The 20,147-nt window shown below is 51.0% G+C and overlaps 1 protein-coding gene across 3 annotated transcripts; it reads left to right on the top strand.

Moving 5' to 3' along the window:
- The first annotated feature begins 111 nt into the window (after positions 1-111).
- TBCB (tubulin folding cofactor B) lies at positions 112-7,831 on the top strand. 3 transcript variants are annotated; one of them, XM_045532244.1, is made up of 6 exons: positions 112-473; positions 842-985; positions 2,753-2,849; positions 3,812-4,003; positions 7,316-7,388; positions 7,557-7,831. In XM_045532244.1, the coding sequence occupies exons 1-6, from the start codon at positions 360-362 to the stop codon at positions 7,669-7,671; spliced, it is 735 nt and encodes a 244-aa protein (XP_045388200.1). In that variant the 5' UTR covers positions 112-359; the 3' UTR covers positions 7,672-7,831. The 3 variants fall into 3 exon arrangements, with proteins under 3 accessions (XP_045388200.1, XP_045388202.1, XP_045388201.1); XM_045532246.1 differs by lacking the exon at positions 112-473 and adding an exon at positions 552-569; XM_045532245.1 differs by lacking the exon at positions 112-473 and adding an exon at positions 626-722.
- The last annotated feature ends 12,316 nt before the right edge of the window (positions 7,832-20,147 follow it).

Here is a 20,147-nt window from a genome sequence, read left to right as displayed (position 1 = left end):
CTGAAGGGCAGTGCACATGCGCGAGTTTACCCCTCGCGGACCGGGATAACTCTTGCCAGTCGTTCCTCTCGGCTTCAACCCCCGCCCGCCGCCCCGGCCGCTTCTCGGCCACTATTGGAAGGACTGAGAACCCTGGAGGACTCTCTGGATTGGCTGGGCCCTCCCAGGAATACTGGAGCGCTCTCTTCCTGGGGGCGGCGGAGCGACGGCTGCGATTGGCGGGCCCTCGTTGCAGGAGAGCGTGGATTGGTCAGGTCCGGAGCAGGGGCGGGGCTGATATCCCAGAAGCGGCGGCGGCGGCTGCGGAGCCGGTGTGAGGCGGCAGGACCGGGCTGCAGGCCCCGGCAGGGTGCGGCGATATGGAGGTGACGGGGGTGACGGCGCCCACGGTGACTATTTTCATCAGCAGCTCCCTCAACAGCTTCCGCTCCGAGAAGCGGTACAGTCGCAGCCTCACCATCGCTGAGTTCAAGGTGTGGCCGTGGGGGCGGGGCCCGGAGGGGCGGGGCAAAGACGTGAACGCAGGGAGAGGCCAGAGAGCGAGGGGCGGATCCAGAGATGATCCGCGGGTGCGGGGACGGGGGATGGGGTCGCGGTGGGACGGGTCCAGAGAGAACCTGGGATTCCAGATAGTGGGGTGGGGCCAAGGAAAAATCAGATGATCCAGAGAGCGAGAGCAAGAGCAGGGGGGCCGAGGGGCGGGGCCCGGTGTGTCCTGAGCGGTGGGTCTTTTGGAGGAGCCGGGTATGGGGTGATGGTTATTGATACAAGGGGCGGAGTCTCGGGACAGAGGGCGGGGGGCCCTGGCAGCCTTTCTCCTAACCGTGCCCCCTCCACGCAGTGTAAACTGGAGCTGGTGGTGGGCAGCCCTGCTTCCTGCATGGAACTGGAGCTGTATGGTGCTGACGACAAGTTCTACAGCAAGCTGGATCAGGAGGATGCGCTGCTGGGCTCCTACCCTGTAGATGATGGCTGCCGCATCCACGTGAGGCCTGCGACCCCCACCCCCATTCATTTATTTACTCAACAAATACTTGCAGTGCCTTTCTCTGTGTGATACCCGAGATAGGCTCTACCTTCTCGGAGCCCCCAGCCCAGCGTGGTGAGAGGCAGACCCACCACTAGATAGTGACAGCCCAGCGTGGTCTGTGCTGGGATGCAGAAAGCTCACGGGACTGGGGGTACCCTGAAGAGGTGTCTGACTCCACCTGGAAGAATCAGAGAAGGCTTCCTGGAGGAAGGGATGTCTGAGCTGAGATCTGAAAGATGAAGGAAGGGTGACATAGGAGAATAGGTGAGAAGGGCATGCCAGGTGGAGGGAAGAGTAGTATATAGACCTAGAGCATGAGGTGGGTCACGGTGAGTGATGAGGCTGGACAGGTTGAGAGAAGCCAGAGCTCAGGGGACCACTGTGTGCATCAGCTCACATCCTTGTTTCTATCCTGATGCTCCCACCACTTCACTTAGTCTGTACCAACCACATTGCACCTTACACATCCCAGGTGAGCTCCACCTCAGGGCCTTTGCATATACTCTGTGGTTCTTTTTGCATATGCCTGCATAACTCACCCCTCCCCTCCAGTCTTTACTTAAAGTGTCACCTTCCTAGTGAAGCGTTCACTGGCCTCAGTATAAAATTTCAGCTTCATGCTTATGCCTTTTCCCTTTTTTGCTCTATTTTAGATTTTTATCCTTAGCTCTTACCACCCTCTGACATACTCTGGATTTTTCTGCTTGGTCTGTTTTACTTATTGTTTGTCCCCCCCATTAGGGTGCCACGAGGGCAGAAATTTTTCTCAGTCCAGTTCACTGCTGTGTCCCCAGCACCTGGAACAATGTCTAGAACAGAGAGGATATTCAGGGAATTAGTGTTGAATGATGAGTCAAATCCGTAAAGCAAGACTGGGAAGGTAGTATAATTATCCCCATTTTGCAGAAGAGAAAACTTAGTTTTAGGATGGAATTTACTTTCTCAAGGATGAACTGTCACTGGAGTTTTGATCTCAGTCTGCAGGACTCCAGAAGTCAGTGTGCCCAGAGAACTGGTTCTTTTTTCCTTTCATTTATTCATTAACTGTTCATTGAACATCTGTGTTGTGATACAGTTGTGAGGCACATGTGAGAAGGTCCCTGTTTTAGCTCTGTCCAGTATGTGAGATAGCTGTTAGCTAAATGATCAAAGAACCAAATGTGAAGGGTCGATGGAGATGAGAGCCAGGAGATCACGGAGCTGGGAGACTTTATACTGGCATATGGGTATGTGACTCATCAGTAAGGTTTGGGAGAACTTCCTGGAGGAGGTGCCAGGGATAGTATAGGAAGAGCTGCTCTGGGGTCTGAAGGTTGAGGCCAGCTTCGTGGGGTCCCAGAGGCCCAGAGAGAAGAGATGCACTGCCCAGAGGGCTGTGAGCAAGGCCTGAGCACTGCCAGTTGGGTTCACTGACTTCAGGGCCATCAGTGATGTTGATGCCAGCATGTAGGGGACTTTTGGGGGCAGAGGCAGCCTGCACTCCACGAGCTTGGGAAGGGGTGAGGAAGAGGAGATGGCCAGTGTAGATACCTACTCCTGTCACTTCTGCTGGGCTCAGGAGAGGAGAAAAGGCTACAGTAAAGGTTAGGGTAGAGGAATGTGTCTTCTTCGAGAAGGGAGAGACTTAGGTCTACAGAACATCCAATGTGCAGCTGCGCCCCAGCGTCCCAGGCCTCCCGGGCTAGACCCTGATCCGCACTGACCTCCCTCCCCTCACCACAGGTCATTGACCACAGTGGTGCCCGCCTTGGGGAGTATGAGGACGTGGCCAGGGTGGAGAAATACAAGATCTCACAAGAAGCCTACGACCAGAGGCAAGGTATGGGCACGTGGAGATGGATGGGACACACGGGGGCCAATGGGAATGTGGAGGGGGGGAGCAGGCAGGATAGACAGGGCCATGCAGGGAGGTTGGTGGTGTGGGCAGTGGGGCAGAGGGCTTGGAAGGATGGAGGGGGCTGGGTGAGGCTGGGGGTGGGGACAGGTGGGGCATGCAGTGGGAACGGGGGGCTGGGAGTTGTGAGGGGGTATGGGCAGTGAGATGGGGGGCCTGGGAAAGCAGAGGGGGCTTGTGGGAGAGGTGGGGGGGCTGGGTGTTTGGGGCAGTGGTCAGGGTCAGATGCAGGATGTGCTGGGGCAGACAAAGTGTGGAATATGGAGCAGACAGGGCAGTGTGGCAGTTAGTGCAGGCACCTGGGGACAGATCAGAATGGAGGGTGGGCTGGGCACCATGGCTCACACCACCTGTAATCCTAGCACTCTGGGAGGCTGAGGCGGGAGGATCACTTGAGGTCAGGAGTTCGAGACCAGCCTGAGCGAGAGCAAGACCCTGTCTCTACTAAAAATAGAAACCTTAGTTGAGTGCAGTGGCATGCACCTGTAGTCCCAGCTACCCAGGGGCCTGAGACAGGAGGATCGCTTTGAGTCCCCGGTGAGCTATAATGACACCATTGCACTCTAGCTAGGACAACAGAGTGAGACTCTGCCCCCCCCCCCAAAAAAAAAAGCAGAATGGAGGCTGGGAGATGAGAGGGGTTTCAGGGGCCAGATGAAGACGAAAGTGAGCCTGAAGGGACACATGAGAAGATGGGGTCGCGCAAAAGTCCTGGGGAAAGGCAGAGGCTGTGGTGGGAGACTTGGGGGCTTGAGTGACAGCCCTTTGACAGCTAGAGTAGGAGTTTCTGTGTGAATGTGGGCCCTTTGTGGGTGGAACGTTATCTCATCAGGCCAGAGGCGCAGCCCCAGAGCCCACAGCTGACCCGGTCCCCCGTCTGCCAACAGACACGGTTCGCTCCTTCCTGAAGCGCAGCAAGCTTGGCCGATACAATGAAGAGGAGCGGGCGCAGCAGGAGGCCGAGGCCGCCCAGCGCCTGGCTGAGGAGAAGGCCCAAGCCAGTGCCATCTCCGTGGGCAGCCGCTGTGAGGTGCGGGCGCCTGGACAGTCCCCTCGCCGGGGCACCGTCATGTATGTAGGTATGTGGCCCGCAGGGTCCCGGATCCCTGGGTTCCAGTGCTGAGAGGGACACCGTTCGTTCAGCAGAGTCGCTGAGACCTTATGCTGTGCCCTGACGTGGGCACTGCTGGGGGCCTGGCCCACAAGGAACTCCTGGTCCCATGGGGGAGGCAGATTCACCAGCTGGCAGTGACAGCCCAGGGTGTCTGTCGTGGGGAGGTGGGACGCACAAGCAGAGTGATCTGGCAGGGTGAGGGAGGAAGCAGAGGCCAGAGGGGTCGGGACTGGTGGCAGAAGCACAGGGCACAGCAGTCAGAGCTGCGAGCCCCAGGGTGAGCAGGGCGGCGTGAGCCCGGAGCACACACTGTCGTGGGTGTGGGGCCATCTGAAGGAAGGGGAGCGGTCGGCCGGGTAGGAGTGGGGAAGAGTGTCCCACCGCAGGGAGTAGTGCGTGCCCGGGCCGGGAGCAGGAGCAAGGTGGCATGTTTGCACGGGCCCGGGAGCTCAGCCTGGCTGGCGGCAGGCAGGCGGGGCATGGGCAGGGCAGGGCCACAGTGGACAGCAGTGAGGATATTTTTAAAAAAGGTCAGCTTTACTGAGATGTAATTCACATACCATACAACCCCGCCATTAAAGTGTACAATTCATTAGTTTTCAGTATATTCACAGAACTGTGCTACCTTCACCACAGCCAATTTTAGAACATTCTCATCACCCCAAAAAGAAACCCTATAACCATTAGCAGCTGCTCTCCATTTCTGAAACCCCAACTCCCCTAGTCCTAGGGAACCACGAATTTACGTTCTGTCTCTATACATTTGCCTATTTTATATAAATACACTATGTGGCCTTTTGTGCCAGGCTGCTTTCACGTAACTAATGTTTTCTGGGTTCGCCCATGTTGTGTGTGTGTCAGTTCTTCATGCCACCAAATAACACGGCGTTGTGTTGATATATCACATTTTATTTATTCATTCAGCAGTTGCTGGACATTTGGGTCATTTCTGCTTTTTTGGCTATTATAAATAATGCCACTGTGAACATTCCTGTGTAAGTTTTTGTGTGGACACGTTTTCATTTCTCTGTACCTAGGAGTGGAATCAGTGGGTGGCACAACTCTGTGCTCCACCTTTTGAGGAGCCGCCGTACTGTCTTCTACAGCGGCTGCGCTATTTAACGCTCCTACCAGCGACGTACAAGCGTCCCAGTTTCTCACGTCCCCCCCAACGCTTCTTATTATCTGTCTTTAATGACAGTCATTCTAATGGGTGTGAGGTAGAACATCATGATGGTTTTGATTTGCATTTCTTTGATGACTTATGATGTTCAGCATCTTTTTGTGTGCTTATTGGTCATTTATGTATCTTCGGAGAAATGTCTGTTCAGATCCTTTGCCCATGTTTTAAAAAATTTTTTTATTGACACAACATTTGTAGGCATTTATGGGGTACGTGTGAAATTTTGTTACATGCACAGAATGCGTAATGATCAAGTCAGGGTATACGGGGTGTCGCCACCCGAGTGTTTATCCTTTCCATGTGTTGGGTATATTTCAAGTCCTCTCTTTCAGCTATTTTGAAGTATATAATACATTGTTTTTAACTATACTCACCCTACTCTGCTGTCAAACATGAGAACTTATTCTGTCTAACTGCATGACTGTATCCATTAACACCTTGACTGCCACACAGAAAAAATCAGAAACCTTTCCTTGGGGCCACAGTGTTTTATTATGAAAATAGAATAAAAATGTTGAGTGTAATTTAAAGGTAAACATAAATAGAACAACAAAATTTATTGACTTCTATTCATTTAATCCATATTTTTAGAATTAAATTGTCAATATTAATTGTAACAATAAAAACATCAATAAGTGAGATTTTATATATGCTTCATGTGGCTCTGGGATCAAAACTAGAGTGAGTTAAATACAACTCTAATGGTAGTTAATGTGTTAACCAACCTCTCTTAATTCTTCCCCACCCCCGCCCACCCACACACCCTTCCCAGTCTTGGGTGTCTGTCATTCCACTCCCCACTTCCACAAAGTCAACTTTTATAGCACCCACATATGAGTGAGAATATTTGATATTTCTCTTTTGTGTTTGGCTTATGTCACTTAACATAATGATCTCCGCTTTCATCCACTTGCTGCAAATGACAGGATTTCATTCTTTTTTATGGCCGAATAATATTCCATTATGTAATCTATATCACATTTTCTTTATGCATTCATCTGTTCGTGGACATGGGTTGATTTCATATCTTTGCTGTTGTGAATAGTGCTGTAATAAACATGGCAATGCAGGTATCCCTTTGATATACTGATTTCTTTTCTCTTGGCTAGATACCCAGTAATAGGATTTCATTTACTTTAGAGAAAGAATCTCACTCTGTTGCCCAGGTTGGAGTGCAGTGGTATGATCATAGCTCATTGCAGCCTCGAACACCTGAGCTCGAGTGATCCTCCTCCCTAAGCCTCCCAAGTAGCTAGGACTACAGATGTGCACCACCATGCCTAGCTAATTTTTAAATTTCTGGTAGAGATGAGGTCTCACAGTGTTACCCAGGCTGGCCTCAAACTCCTGGCCTCAAGCAATCCTCCTGCCTCAGCTTCTCAAAGTATTGGGATTACAGGCATGAGCTACTGTGCCTGGCCTTTTTAATAATAGCCGTTCTAATTGGGGGGAGATAATATCTCATTGTGGCTTTGATTTAGATCTTCCTGATGATTAGTGACGTTGAGCATTTTTTCACATACCCATTGGCTATTTGTATTTCTTCTTTTGAGAAATGTCCATGTCCTTTGTCTACTTTCTAATGAAATTATTTATATTTTTGCTGTTGAGTTCAACTCTTTGTATATTCCTTTGCCCATTTTTGAATTGGGATGTTTGTCTTTTGTTGTTGAGTTGTGAATTAGTTTGCTAGGACTGCCCTAACAAAGTATCACTCTCTGGGTGGCTTACACAACAGAAAATTATTTCTCACAGTTCTGGAGGCAGGAAGTCCAGGGTCAAACTGTTGGCAGATTTGGTTTCCTCTGGGGCCTCTCTCTTGGCGAGGCAGCAGTGCCATCCCCCTTAGATTTTTATGAAGGCCTCTCTCTAGCTGGGGATGCTGAGTGGACAAGGGGCAGGGGTAGGAGCAGGGAGACCCATGCCAGGGCTACCATACCCGTCTGGGCAGGAGATGGAGGTGGTCCTGGGTGTAGCAGTGGAGGTAGCAAGGAGTGGTTTCTAGCAGAACAGACTTTCCACTCGATGGGAAGGCACTAATCTGGGGTGTGCTGTGTCTTCGGGATGTTTCACTGGAATTTCTCCCCTGGGCAGGACTCACAGATTTCAAGCCTGGCTACTGGATTGGCGTCCGCTATGACGAGCCATTGGGGAAAAATGATGGCAGGTAACAAGTGGTCCCACTCAGGCATTTGTGTGTATCTGTCCGTGTGTGTGTGTGCGCGTATGTGTGGAAGTCCATGCGCGCTGCTGGGTGGGCCTGGCCATACTAGTATCCCGAGTGGGAGCCACATTGGAGTCCTCTGACCACTGCCTTCCCCATCATGCCCTGCAGTGTAAATGGGAAACGCTACTTCGAATGCCAGACCAAGTACGGCGCTTTCGTCAAGCCATCAGTTGTGACGGTTGGGGACTTCCCAGAGGAGGACTACGGATTGGATGAGATGTGACACCCAAGGAATCCACCTGCTCCAGCTCCTAACTCAGCCACTTATTGCCCCTCCTTACGTGTGCCCATGGCCCTCTTCCCCTGACCTCATTTTAATTTTATTCACCTTTCCCCTGCCATTGATTTTTGTGACTCCTGCATTAAATTCCCCAGAAACCTGGGAAGTGTTTGGAGGACTCAATGATTTTGGGGAGGGTTTGGGGGAGGCTGGGTAAATGAGGATGAGGTGGGGACATGGACAAAGTAGAGGTTAGACTTGGTGAGGCTTTGACCCTGAGCTGGTGGCTGGAAGCCTGTGAGATTGTTCTTTATCATTTTTTTTTAAAGAGACGGGGTCTCCCTCTGTGGCCCAGGCTGGTCTCGAACTCCGGGCCTCAAGTAATGCTTTAGCCTCAGCCTCCTGAGTGGCTGGGACTACAGGCGCACCACCACACGCAGCTGTTCTTTGTCCTTTATTAGTTAACATAATGCTCTGCTGCTATAACAAAGAGGCCCACAATAATCGTGGCACAGGAAGATGAAAGTTTATTTCCCTCTCATGTCAAGTCTCGTGATCACTGAGGGCTCACGTGGTGACCCTTCCATGTCGGGAGCTTTACTCTATATCTCCTTACATGTTGTGGCTCTCGCATCTCTCACGAGTCCCACCTCATCTACTGTAGCCACCAGGAACAAGGGAAGGGGAAGGGATACCTTTGCCTTTAAGAGAAAGATGTGTGCCTCAAAACTTATTCCTATATCGCTGGCCAGAATTTTGTCACGTGGACACACGCAGCTGCAAAGGAGTCTGGGGCAGCCATGTTCCCAGAAAAATAGTGGAAGTTGCTGTACTATAGAAGCAGGGGAGAAGGGATATGGAGGGTCAACAAGTAGTCTCGCCACAGTCCCTATGGGTGGGGGACCTTAACTGTTCACTTAATATTTTTTAGAAGAGGGAACACTTAACTCTGTTTTATGGAATGAAGTGTTTATTTAAAATATATATATATATTTCTCTTTTAAGAAGAAAGAAATCAAAAGATTTCAGAAGTAGCACGAAGCCATTCCTCATAGCATTTCAGAGTCTGGCAAAGAACACTGTGCCCTCATGTACGTGACGTGTGTGTGTGCAGCCTGTGCATTCTGAATCGCACCATGCATGTGCCTGCGTGTGCAATAATAACCCCTCATTAGCTCCTGGAATAATAATCCCTCATTTCTGGTAGGATAACTATTTAGGGGACCCTGCTTAATTGTTGCAATTATTCAGTTATAACTTCTAGAGAAGCAGGAAGCAGCAGCAGGAACAACCACAGTGAACAGAATGAGGCTGAACTGCCTGAGAGCTGAGGGGTGGGGAAGACGCTTCCATCCACACACAGCCTGATGTGTACATGCTCTGCTGCCCACTACAAAGTACAGGGACACGCTCAGTTATACAGAACGCCCCACACACCTGGACTCAACCTCGCAAACCTGGAACACACCCAAAACACAGAGGTGCTGTGACTCATGAGGGGTCACGTGCAGAAACAGTGCAGGAAGCTTCTCACACCCAAGGGAGAGCCATACACAGGAAACATTGATATCAAACACCTGCAAGGGATGGGTATATACCTACACATGTGCACACACACAAATAAATAAAGTCTATTAAAAAAAAAATGGCCCAGCATGCTGGCTGACACCTGTAAGCCCACACTTTAAGAGGCTGAGGCGGGAGAATCACTGGAGGCCGGGAGTTCAAGACTAGCCTGGGCAACATGGTGAGACCCTGTTTTACAAAAACAAAACAAAGCAAAACACCAAAAATGGTTACTTTACAAAAGGACCCCAAGGCTTGGGCCTCTTCAATGTCAAGGAGTTGTCAGAATGAGGAGAGCCAGAGGAGGTGTTTCCCAGCTTTCCAAGTAGCACCTACCAACCTAAGCTCAGCCAGAGAGCTCAGCAGAATTAGCTCAGCTAATGCATCCGCACTGAGACTCACTTTAAAACCTAGCCTCAGAGTGCACCTCAATATGAGGCCAAAAGAAGGGGTGAGGAGATGATCATGTGCCCCCCCAACAGACACACTGACCATCAAAATCATACCTGTGAGCTCCAGGTGAGGGTGACAGTGACTGTGCATGAAGGCCTGCCAAATTGCAAACTCTCAGGGTATGCTTTAATGCCTTCACAAACTAAAAATAAAATCCTAAGCACCCCACTAACTGAACAGACCCTGTATTGGCTAAGAGGATCCCAGAAAAACCTTAAAACTGAGTTCTCAGCCATGACAGGATAGCAGATGTAAAGCACTGTGACACATGTGCATGTTTTCATAAATATCCATGACTTCTGTAGCTTGCTAAATATGTGTATTTAGCCACACACACACACACACACACACACACACAGTATAAAATCCTTTTCCTTTTGTCTCTCCCTGGAAAACCACGTGTTCCTGGCTTGCCAGCGAAGCCATGTTTCCCAGCCCATGAGAATGGCCACTGCGAGCTGAAAACCCATCACGAGAAATAAAGCTCTCTTTTTTCCAAAGTATTAACCTCGTTTTTTGTTTTTTTAGTTAACACCTTCCAGTTGTCACCATGGTAGAAGCTATCTGTAAGAATGTGGAAAAATGTTTAAATTTTTGATGACAATAGAAGGAATCATGCTAATTTCTAAATAGGAAACCTATACCTGCTATATGAAAGCCTGGACTATAATTAGGGTTTAGAAACTCACTTTACAGACTGAATGACCTGGTGCTTAAATTTTACTCTTATCAGGCAGCCCAGAGAAGAAGGGGACGGTGGTGGATGTGCTGGCATAACAGCAGCCGCAGCAACAACACCCCACCACACACACACACACACGCACACACAGTCCCATGCAGGTGTTCTCATTGATTGGCAGCAAACCTCAATGTGGTTGTTCACACACCCACACTCTTACCTTGTGTGGCTCCATCATTTCTGGGGGCTCAAAATTATCGGCATTTCACTGGCAAAAGGGAGGAGATGGTGTGGAGAAGGTTCACCGTTCTTTAAAAACCTGTCCCGGAAGTATCTACACATTTCACCTGTGCACTCATTTACTCATGCAGCGGGCTTTGAAATATACTCCTGAGCTGGCAGCTACATCCCAGCCATTGCTACGAAAAAGGACCATGTATTTTGGTGGCTTCACCATTGACCACCTTCTACTGGTCACCAGATTCATAATCTCAGGGAAGCAGCAGGAAGAGGCTGTGGATTTCCTTCCTCCATACTCGTTAAATTCTCCTGCCCCCAACTACAGCCCATGCCTGACCCACACGATCCACCACCCTCCCTTCTTTGCGGGGGAGGATGATGGCCATGAACTTAACCTTTATGAAAGCACAGGGGAACCTTGCTTGGTTTCATAAATCTTCAGGTCAGTGTAGATGGATGACAGGAATGGCCTGAAAAAAAAGGGGACTGGGCTTTCTAGGCCTGAAGTAATCCCTTTGGCGATTCATGCTGTTCGGAAATCTGATCCCTGTGCTAAACACAAACTTAACGCTGAATGCAGCCTTTGTCCTGGAACTGAGCCACCTTTCCCAGCCAAAATCTGGGGTCAGGAGGGGATTCCCAGGGGATTCCTAGCCGCGGCAATAACCGCTCATCTGCCACGAGGGGGCAGCAGCGCGCCGTTCAGATGCCGCGCGCGCGGTGCATTATGGGGCGCGCAGTCTCTCCAGAGCATGGGCGGCGGCGCCACTCCGGCACGCAAACTGCATTTCCCGGCAAGCCGAGCGACCGGGAAATGCAGCCTCACCTTGCTCCAGTAAGGAAGCCGACTTCTTGCCCGTGCCCGGCTGCGCGGGGCGTTGTGGGGCGTAGGGATTTGGTTCCGCGCGCCTCGAAGGGCGGTGCTGCGCAGGCGCGGGCAGCCAGCGGAGGTCGCCTGAGCTTAACCAGCGGGCGGGGCCCAGCGTCCTGGCGGCGGCGCCGGATCTGGCTTTCTGGCCACAGTGGAAGGAGGCGGTTGATCTCTGTGGCCGGAGCCGGCTCGGTTGTTCTCCTGCCCTCCTACTTTCCTGCGTCTCAACCGGTCACTTACCCGGACTCCTGGTCCGCTCCTAAGTCCGGTCAAGGCACAAAGTGTTTCTGTCTCCAAAAAAAAAAAAAAAAACAAGAAAAGAAACAAAACTCCCTTTCTCCCTTTGTTTTTCTCTCTTCTTCACAGTCAGGCTTTTTATTTTTTGTTTTTTAACTTATGAAGGGAATTTAAAATTAGAACAGTATAAGGATCTCCCAAGTACCCAGCACCCAGTTTTGGTACTTGTCAACATATGGCCTATCTTGTTTTATTTATTCCACCTCCTCTGTTAATTTAAAAGCAAATTTCAGGCAACATATCATGTCATCCGGAAATGTTTTTGTACATATCTCTAAAAGATAAGAGGTCTCCGCCGGGCGCCGTGGCTCATACCTTGATCCTAGCACTCTGGGAGGCTGAGGCTGGAGGATCCTTTGAGCTCAGGAGTTCTAAGCTCAGGAATTCGAGACCAGCCGGAGCAAGAGCAGGACCCCGTCTCTACTAAAAAAAATAGAAAGAAATTAGCTGGACAACTAAAAATATATAGAAAAAATTAGCCGGGCATGGTGGCGCATGCCTGTAGTCCCAGCTACTCAGGAGGCTGAGGCAGTAGGATTTCTTTAGCCCAGGAGTTTGAGGTTGCTGTGAGCTAGGCTGACGCCAGGGCACTCTAGCCCAGGCAACAGAGTGAGACTCTGTCTCAAAAAAAAAAAAAAAAGATAAAGAGGTCTCCATCGTGCCTTAAAAAATTGCAATGATTTTTAAATATTATCTAATATATGGCCAGTATTCAAAAGTCTTCAGTTTCATAAATGTCTTTTTTTTTTTTTTTTTTTTGAGACAGAGTCTCACTCTGTTGCCCAGGGCAGAGTGCCTTGGCATCAGCCTAGCTCACAGCAACTTCAAACTCCTGGGCTCAAGCAATCCTTCTGCCTCAGCCTCCCAAGTAGCTGGGACTACAAGCATGAGCCACCATTCCCGGCTAATTTTTTCTATGTGTATTTTTAGTTGTCCAGATAATTTCTTTCTATTTTTCGTGGAGACGGGGGTCTCGCTCTTGCTCAGGCTGGTCTCAAACTCTTCACCTTGAGTGATCCTCCCGCCTCGGCCTCCCAGAGTGCTAGGATTACAGGCATGAGCCACCGCTCCCGGCCCATAAATGTCTTTTTACTGTTGGTTTCCTCAAAGCAGAATCCAAACAGGGTCCATGCACTGCATTTGAGTGCTATCTCTCTTAAGTCTCTCATTCTACAACTCCCCTGCTCGCGTGTGCGCGCACGCGCGCGCTCTTTCTCTCTCTCTCTCTCTCTCTCTCTCTCTCTCTCTCTCTCTCTCTCGCTCGCTCGCTCGCTTTTCCTGTGGGATTTCCCACAGTCTTACTTGGCTTTTTGCACCCCTTGGTGTTCTTCTGTCCTCTTTGTGTTCTGCAAACTGGTAGATCCAAAGGCTGGGTCAGATTCAGGTTCATTTTAGGGGTAAATATACTTCATGAGTGGTGTTGAGTTCTTCCATCAGGAAGTACATACCATCTGGTTATCTCTCTTTTTGTGATATAAAAACTAATGTTGGATTCTGTTAAAGAAAAAACATCATTCAATGACACTTGTGAAAACATGGTAAGGCCAGCTTTATTTAGGATGGCAGATGAGGTCTTGCAGTGAGGGAGAGAGATTGAGCTCAACTCCTCGAAATACAGCATGGGGTAGTGGGAATTTATAGCCGAGGCACAGAGTGGGAATCAGCGGATGGAAAATTACTAAGAGGAAACATCAGGTAAGGGGGATTCTGTCTACACCGACCTAATGGGATTCTTGCCAGGGTGACCAGACATCACCTGGGGTATGGTGGAGGATGATGAACCTGACCAGATATCAAAGATGATCAGATATCGATGATGGGGGTTCTTACTAAACTGACTTAGCAGGTTTTTTGCTAAAACTGGATTTTACAAGGAAGTGCACAGATGGGCCTAGCAGAAGATTCAGAAGCCTGACTAAAGTTTGGCCAAGCAAGGAATTTTGTTCAGGTGATTAACTCCAAAGCAACAATCGTAGGAGAGGTGATTTTGCAGAGTCACAGCCCATGCAAGAGCCCAGCAGTAAGGGAGCCTGGTGAGAGCAGAGGGAACAGAAGTGGCTCAGACCTGCTGAAGGGAGGGCCGGAAAGGAACAGGTATCTGGATTAGTCATCACACAACAGTTTGGCATCAGCCATGCTTAGGTTCAGACTCGGTCTCCCATCCACTATGTGGCCTCGGGCAAATGACTCCATTCTCTGAACATCCACTTCCTCTCCTGTTAGTTCCTTTTCCGGAGGGTTATAGAGGCCTTGGCAAGCCATGCCCACCACGCAGTCACCCAACCTGGTCCCACTGAGCCCGCAAGTGGCATTAGCAAGGTTAGTTATGACTATTGGGAATTTAGTAATTGGAACCACTATAACATTAATGTCGTTGAGGCAGCAAATTGTGAGTATTGAAAGTGTGAGCTACAGGTCAGGCATGGTGGCTCACATCTGTAATCATAGTGTAGAACAGGACTGAAACAACATTTTAGTTAATTCTGCGATGGCTTGCTTAATTTATAGCTAATAGCCAAAGTCCGCTTTTGTATACAAGGCCTGCTTGCTTAATTTATAGCTAATAGCCAAAGTCCGCTTTTGTATACAAGGCCTGCTTGCTTAATTTATAGCTAATAGCTAATAGCCAAAGTCCGCTTTTGTATACAAGGATGGCTTGCCTAACGCTTGGTTGCGATAAAGAGCTAAAAAAAAAAAAAAAAAGAAAACATAAAAGACCTGTACTCCCGCTGCGCGGGGTCCCTGCCCATAGAAAGAGACCACTGCGTTGGTGCTCGGGGCTTGGACCCTAGTTCGAACTAGTCAATAAACTCCTTTGCCTTTTACAGCCTCAGTGACTCTGTCATTCTGTTCCCGGGGCCGAGGGAATCTGGCTCTAACATTTTGGGGGCTCGTCCGGGATCCCAAATCCCCCGGAACAGAATCCGGATCCGAGGAGGAGTTGGAACTCTTGAAATCCGTACGGTGTAGGTGATTGGGCCCTGGAAAGAGACCGGCAGAAGACTTAGGCGGACGCGCTGGTGGGTCGCTGGTCGGGAGTGACAGGAGACGTCCGTCACCCCCACGGTTGGTTTTGCTTTTTTTTTGGTTTCCAGTCAGTGGGAGGCACTCCCGAGAGGGGAGGTAAGTCCGGGGCCACTCGGCAGTCAGTGGGAGGCACTCCCGAGAGGGGAGATAAGTCCGGGGCCACTCGGCAGTCAGTGGGAGGCACTCCCGAGAGGGGAGATGAGTCCGGGGCCACTCGGCAGTCAGTGGGAGGCACTCCCGAGAGGGGAGATAAGTCCGGGGCCACTCGGCAGTCAGTGGGAGGCACTCCCGAGAGGGGAGATAAGTCCGGGGCCACTCGGCAGTCAGTGGGAGGCACTCCCGAGAGGGGAGATGAGTCCGGGGCCACTCGGCAGTCAGTGGGAGGCACTCCCGAGAGGGGAGATAAGTCCGGGGCCACTTGATGGAAACGGTGTTTGGAAAGGCGAAACCAGGTGGATCCGTTTGACGAGGAATCCAAACGGTAGCCGGCTAAGTTGTGTGTTGCGGGAGGCACCCCGAGCGGGGATAAGTCCGGGGCCGCTGTTTGTCATTCTGTCTTTGTTTGTTCCCCCGTTGTCGTTACTTTGTCGTCTCGTCTGTGTTTTTCGCTTCTATGACGCGCCTGGTCTTGGAAGGTGCAGTATTCTGGGTGCAGCTCTTCCTCCTCTGTTCACTAGCCCTGGTGTTTGGTGTCGGTCTATACACTGTAACACCCCAGTCTTGGAGTACTCCACAGAAGTGTGCATTTACATTCTTCTACTGGGTCGTAGTGGGAGTCCTAGCGTGGCTCCGGATCGACCCTCCCTTCTAAGAGGTAAAGTCTGTCTGTCTGACTGAGTGAATGAAGTGTGACTGTATGAGGTTCCACGGCTACGGCTACGGAATCTGAGTGGGTCCTAACCTGCGTTTCTGTGGCGACGTCGTACGGCATAACGGTGATTCACTCCCCTAAAAAGGAGTGACCGGGCCCGGGCTTTATACGGGTACACCTTAGCCAAGACGCGCCTAAGTTCCCGCGAGGGACGCAGCCAGGCGGACACCTGAAAGAACTCCCTCCCCTGATACCCTTGTGAGCATGGGTCAGACTCAGACAACGCCTCTGTCTATCCTCATTGATCATTTCAAAAATGTTAAGGAAAGGGCACACAGTCTTTCCTTGGATATAAAGAAAAATAAATTTATCACTTTGTGTGAGGCAGAGTGGCCAGCCTTCGGGGTAGGATGGCCACAGGAAGGAACATTTGATGCTGAGCTTATTGGAAAAATAAAAGGGATAGTCTTTGGTCATCACGGTCATCTGGACCAAGCCCCCTATATTATAGTCTGGCAAGACTTGGTCCAGGATCCGCCACCTTGGCTAAGGGCCCTCCTGCCAGCATCAAGGAAGAGGACACAAGCCCTGGTTACCAAAGAGATAAAGAAGAGTGGGGTGCAGGATCCTCAGCCCACAGGGTCACCTGTGCTGCCAGACTCTAATCTATATCCAGATTTAATAGACCTAGAGTGGCATACACCCCCACCTTATGATCCCAGGGTGGCCCAGGGGGCCCAGGCGGCTCCTGCGGCTCCTGCGGCCCAGGGGAAGACGGGGCCTCCGACGGGGGGGCCGGCGTACGGCACTAGACAACGGACTGGACAAACTCCAGATCTTGAACCAGTGAGGGCGCTTCCCTTGAGGGCCGTGGGACCCCCAGGAGTGGATGGGGAGCAGGCGCATCAGTACTGGCCCTTCTCCACCAGTGATCTTTATAATTGGAAATCTCAAAATGCAAATTTCTCTGATAATCCGAGAGATCTAATTAACCTTTTAGATTCTGTCCTTTTCACTCATCAGCCCACATGGGACGACTGCCAACAGTTACTTAAGGTTCTCTTTACCACGGAGGAGAGGGAGCGAATCCAGGGGGAGGCTCGAAAGTTAGTTCCTGGAGAGGACGGCAGGCCCACTGTCAACCCTCGGGTCATCGACCAGACCTTTCCCCTTGAACGGCCGCCCTGGGACTACAATGAGGCTGAAGGTAGGGAGCGTCTCCGGGTCTACCGCCAGACTCTGATGGCCGGTCTCCGGGCGGCGGCACGGAAGCCGACCAATTTGGCTAAGGTAGGGGATGTTCGGCAGGGGCCCGAGGACAGTCCAGCGGCTTATCTAGAAAGGATTATGGAGGCTTTCAGACAGTACACTCCCATAGATCCCACTGCAGAAGAGAGCAAGGCGGCAGTAATGATGGCTTTTGTTAACCAGGCAGCCCCGGACATTAGGCGTAAAGTGCAAAAAATAGAAAGGCTGAGTGAGAAAACTTTGAAAGACCTGCTGGAAGTGGCGGAAAAAGTCTATAACTATAGGGAGACGCCAGAAGAAAAGTTAGAAAGAATGAGACAGGAAGATAGGAAGTTCCAGGCTGGTGAGGCACGTAAGGCAAATAAGGAGATGGCTAAGATCCTACTTGCAGCCATGGGAAGGGGACAGTCAGGGGCAGATGGCAAAGAACGACCCTGGAGGGAAAGAATAGGCAAGGATCAGTGCGCCCACTGCAAGGAGCATGGACATTGGGCTAGAGAATGTCCCAAGAAAAAAGGGGGCCCAGGGAGCAGAGCATCGCCTAAGAGAGTCTTACTAGCAGGGCAAGGAGAAGATAGTGAATAGGGAAGACGGGGTTCGGTGCCCCTCCCCGAGCCCAGGGTAACTTTGCAAGTGGAGGGGAACCCAGTTAGCTTCCTGGTGGACACAGGGGCAGAATACTCGGTGATTACCAAAACTACTGGAAAACTATCCAATAAGACTAGCTGGGTACAGGGGGCGACTGGAATTAAGCCCTACCAATGGACCACTCAACGAAAGTTAGATTTGAGCTCGGGGCAAGTGAGTCATGCTTTTATGGTCATTCCAGAATGCCCCACCCCATTATTAGGAAGGGACATACTCACAAAATTAAAGGCCCGTATCTACTTTGAAGAAGAAGGAATAATAATAACTGATAATAAAGGCAATCTTATCAGTAGCCCCCGGGTTACTCAAATCTTGACCTTGGCTCAGGCAGACGAGTACCGACTGTATCAGCCCATGAAGGTCAATCAGGAAGGGGAAATGAGCTACTGGCTTCATGAGTTTCCTGAAGCCTGGGCTGAGACAGGGGGAGCAGGATGGGCAAAGCATCGGCCGCCTCTCTATATTGAACTGAAACCAGGAGCTGAACCAGCCCGGGTCAGGCAATATCCTATGCCCCAGGAGGCCAAGATGGGCATAATGCCCCACATTCGAAGGCTTCTAGATGCTGGAATCCTCCGAAAGTGCCAGTCAGCTTGGAACACTCCGTTGTTGCCAGTGAGGAAACTGGGTGGGAAAGATTATCGGCCTGTGCAGGACCTCAGGGAGGTCAACGCGCGGGTCCTAGACATCCACCCTACGGTTCCCAACCCTTATACCCTGCTAAGCACCCTTCCCCCGACACAAACCTGGTACACTGTCCTGGATTTAAAGGATGCTTTCTTCAGTTTGGCAGTAGCCCCGCGCAGCCAGGAAATATTTGCCTTTGAATGGCAAGATGAGGAAAGGGGAATTCAGGGGCAACTGACCTGGACAAGGCTGCCTCAAGGGTTTAAGAACTCACCCACCTTGTTCAATGAGGCCCTTCATGATGATTTGGGTGAATACCGTGCCAACCACCCAAAAGTGACTTTGCTGCAGTATGTAGATGATCTGCTACTAGCTGCCCCAACCCCACAGACCTGCTTGAAAGGCACTAAGGACCTGCTTAGGGTGCTAAGTGAACGGGGATATCGGGCCAGTGCTAAAAAGGCCCAGATCTGCAAAGAAGAAGTCACTTATCTAGGATATAAAATAAAAGGAGGTCAGCGATGGCTGACTGAGGCAATGAAACAGACTGTGTTAGGGATTCCCACCCCAACTTCATGTCAAGAAGTGCGAGAATTCCTGGGGTCAGTAGGGTACTGCCGTCTCTGGATCCCAGGTTTTGCAGAAAAAGCTCGGCCCTTATATGAAGGCTGTAAAGTGGGCCAGAAATGGGAATGGACTATGCAAATGGAAGATGCCTTCCGGGCCCTAAAAAAAGCTATGTTAGAGGCCCCGGCCTTGGCGCTCCCTGACCTCACAAAGGAGTTCCACCTGTTTATAGATGAGAGAAAGGGAATAGCCAAGGGAGTGCTTACACAGACATTAGGACCTTGGAAACGGCCAGTAGCGTACCTGTCCAAAAAGCTAGACCCGGTGGCAGCAGGGTGGCCTGCGTGCCTGCGAATCATTGCAGCTACTGCTTTGCTGGTCAAAGATGCCGACAAGCTCACCCTGGGCCAGCGTCTGCACATCACCACCCCTCACGCCATAGAGGGGATCTTGAAGCAGCCGCCGGGACGATGGATCACAAACGCGAGGCTGACTCACTACCAGGGGCTTCTGTTAGACGCCCCTCGCATCGGATTCCGGACTCCTGCCATCCTGAACCCAGCCACGCTTCTGCCAGATCCGGTGCCAACAATGCCTGAACACAGCTGCCTTGAGATCCTGGCCGAGACCCAGATGGCCCGGAGTGATCTGCGAGACCGCCCCCTCGCAAACAGCGACCTGATCTGGTTCACGGATGGGAGCAGCTTCGTCCAGGACGGACACAGGTATGCAGGGGCGGCCATAGTAGATGAGCAAGGCAGGCTTATCTGGGCCACACGCCTTCCACAGGGGACCTCGGCCCAGAAGGCCGAACTGGTTGCATTGACAGAAGCCCTTCGTCGGGCCCAGGGGAAGAGGCTGACGGTGTATACTGACAGCCGCTATGCCTTCGGGACAGTGCATATACACGGAGCCCTCTATAGGGAAAGGGGCTTCATTACAGCTGAAGGCAAGGAAATTAAGCACAAATCGGAAATACTCCAATTACTGGAAGCCATCCTGCTACCCAAGGCAGTGGCTGTAGTCCATACCCCGGGGCACCAGAGGGGGGACTCCCTTGAGGCCAGGGGCAACCGGGCCGCGGACATTGAGGCAAAAAGGGCTGCGGAAGGGCCGGTACTAACCGATGTTCTGCATCTAAGCTTGCCGCCCCCTGGGATAGGAAAGATGCCCCCCCAACCGGACTATTCCAGCACGGACATAAGGTGGGCCACAGAAAAGCTGCAGGCGATGCCGAACAAGGACGGCTGGTTCCAAGACGGAGAACATCGCCTGATAGTCCCTGAGGCCTTAGGGAATCACCTACTAGGGCACTTGCACCAGACAACGCATCTTGGAAAAAAAAAAAAGATGTTACAGCTGCTGGCCACGGCACGACTCAGATTCAAATCACAAGAGAAGACGGCAGAGGACATTGTCAAAAACTGCCGTGTCTGCCAGGTTAT

Source organism: Lemur catta, chromosome 19 (genome assembly GCF_020740605.2).
Source record: "Lemur catta isolate mLemCat1 chromosome 19, mLemCat1.pri, whole genome shotgun sequence".
NCBI lineage: Eukaryota > Metazoa > Chordata > Mammalia > Primates > Lemuridae > Lemur > Lemur catta.
Note: the sequence above shows the minus strand (reverse complement) of the source record. Positions and strands in the feature narration are given on the sequence as shown.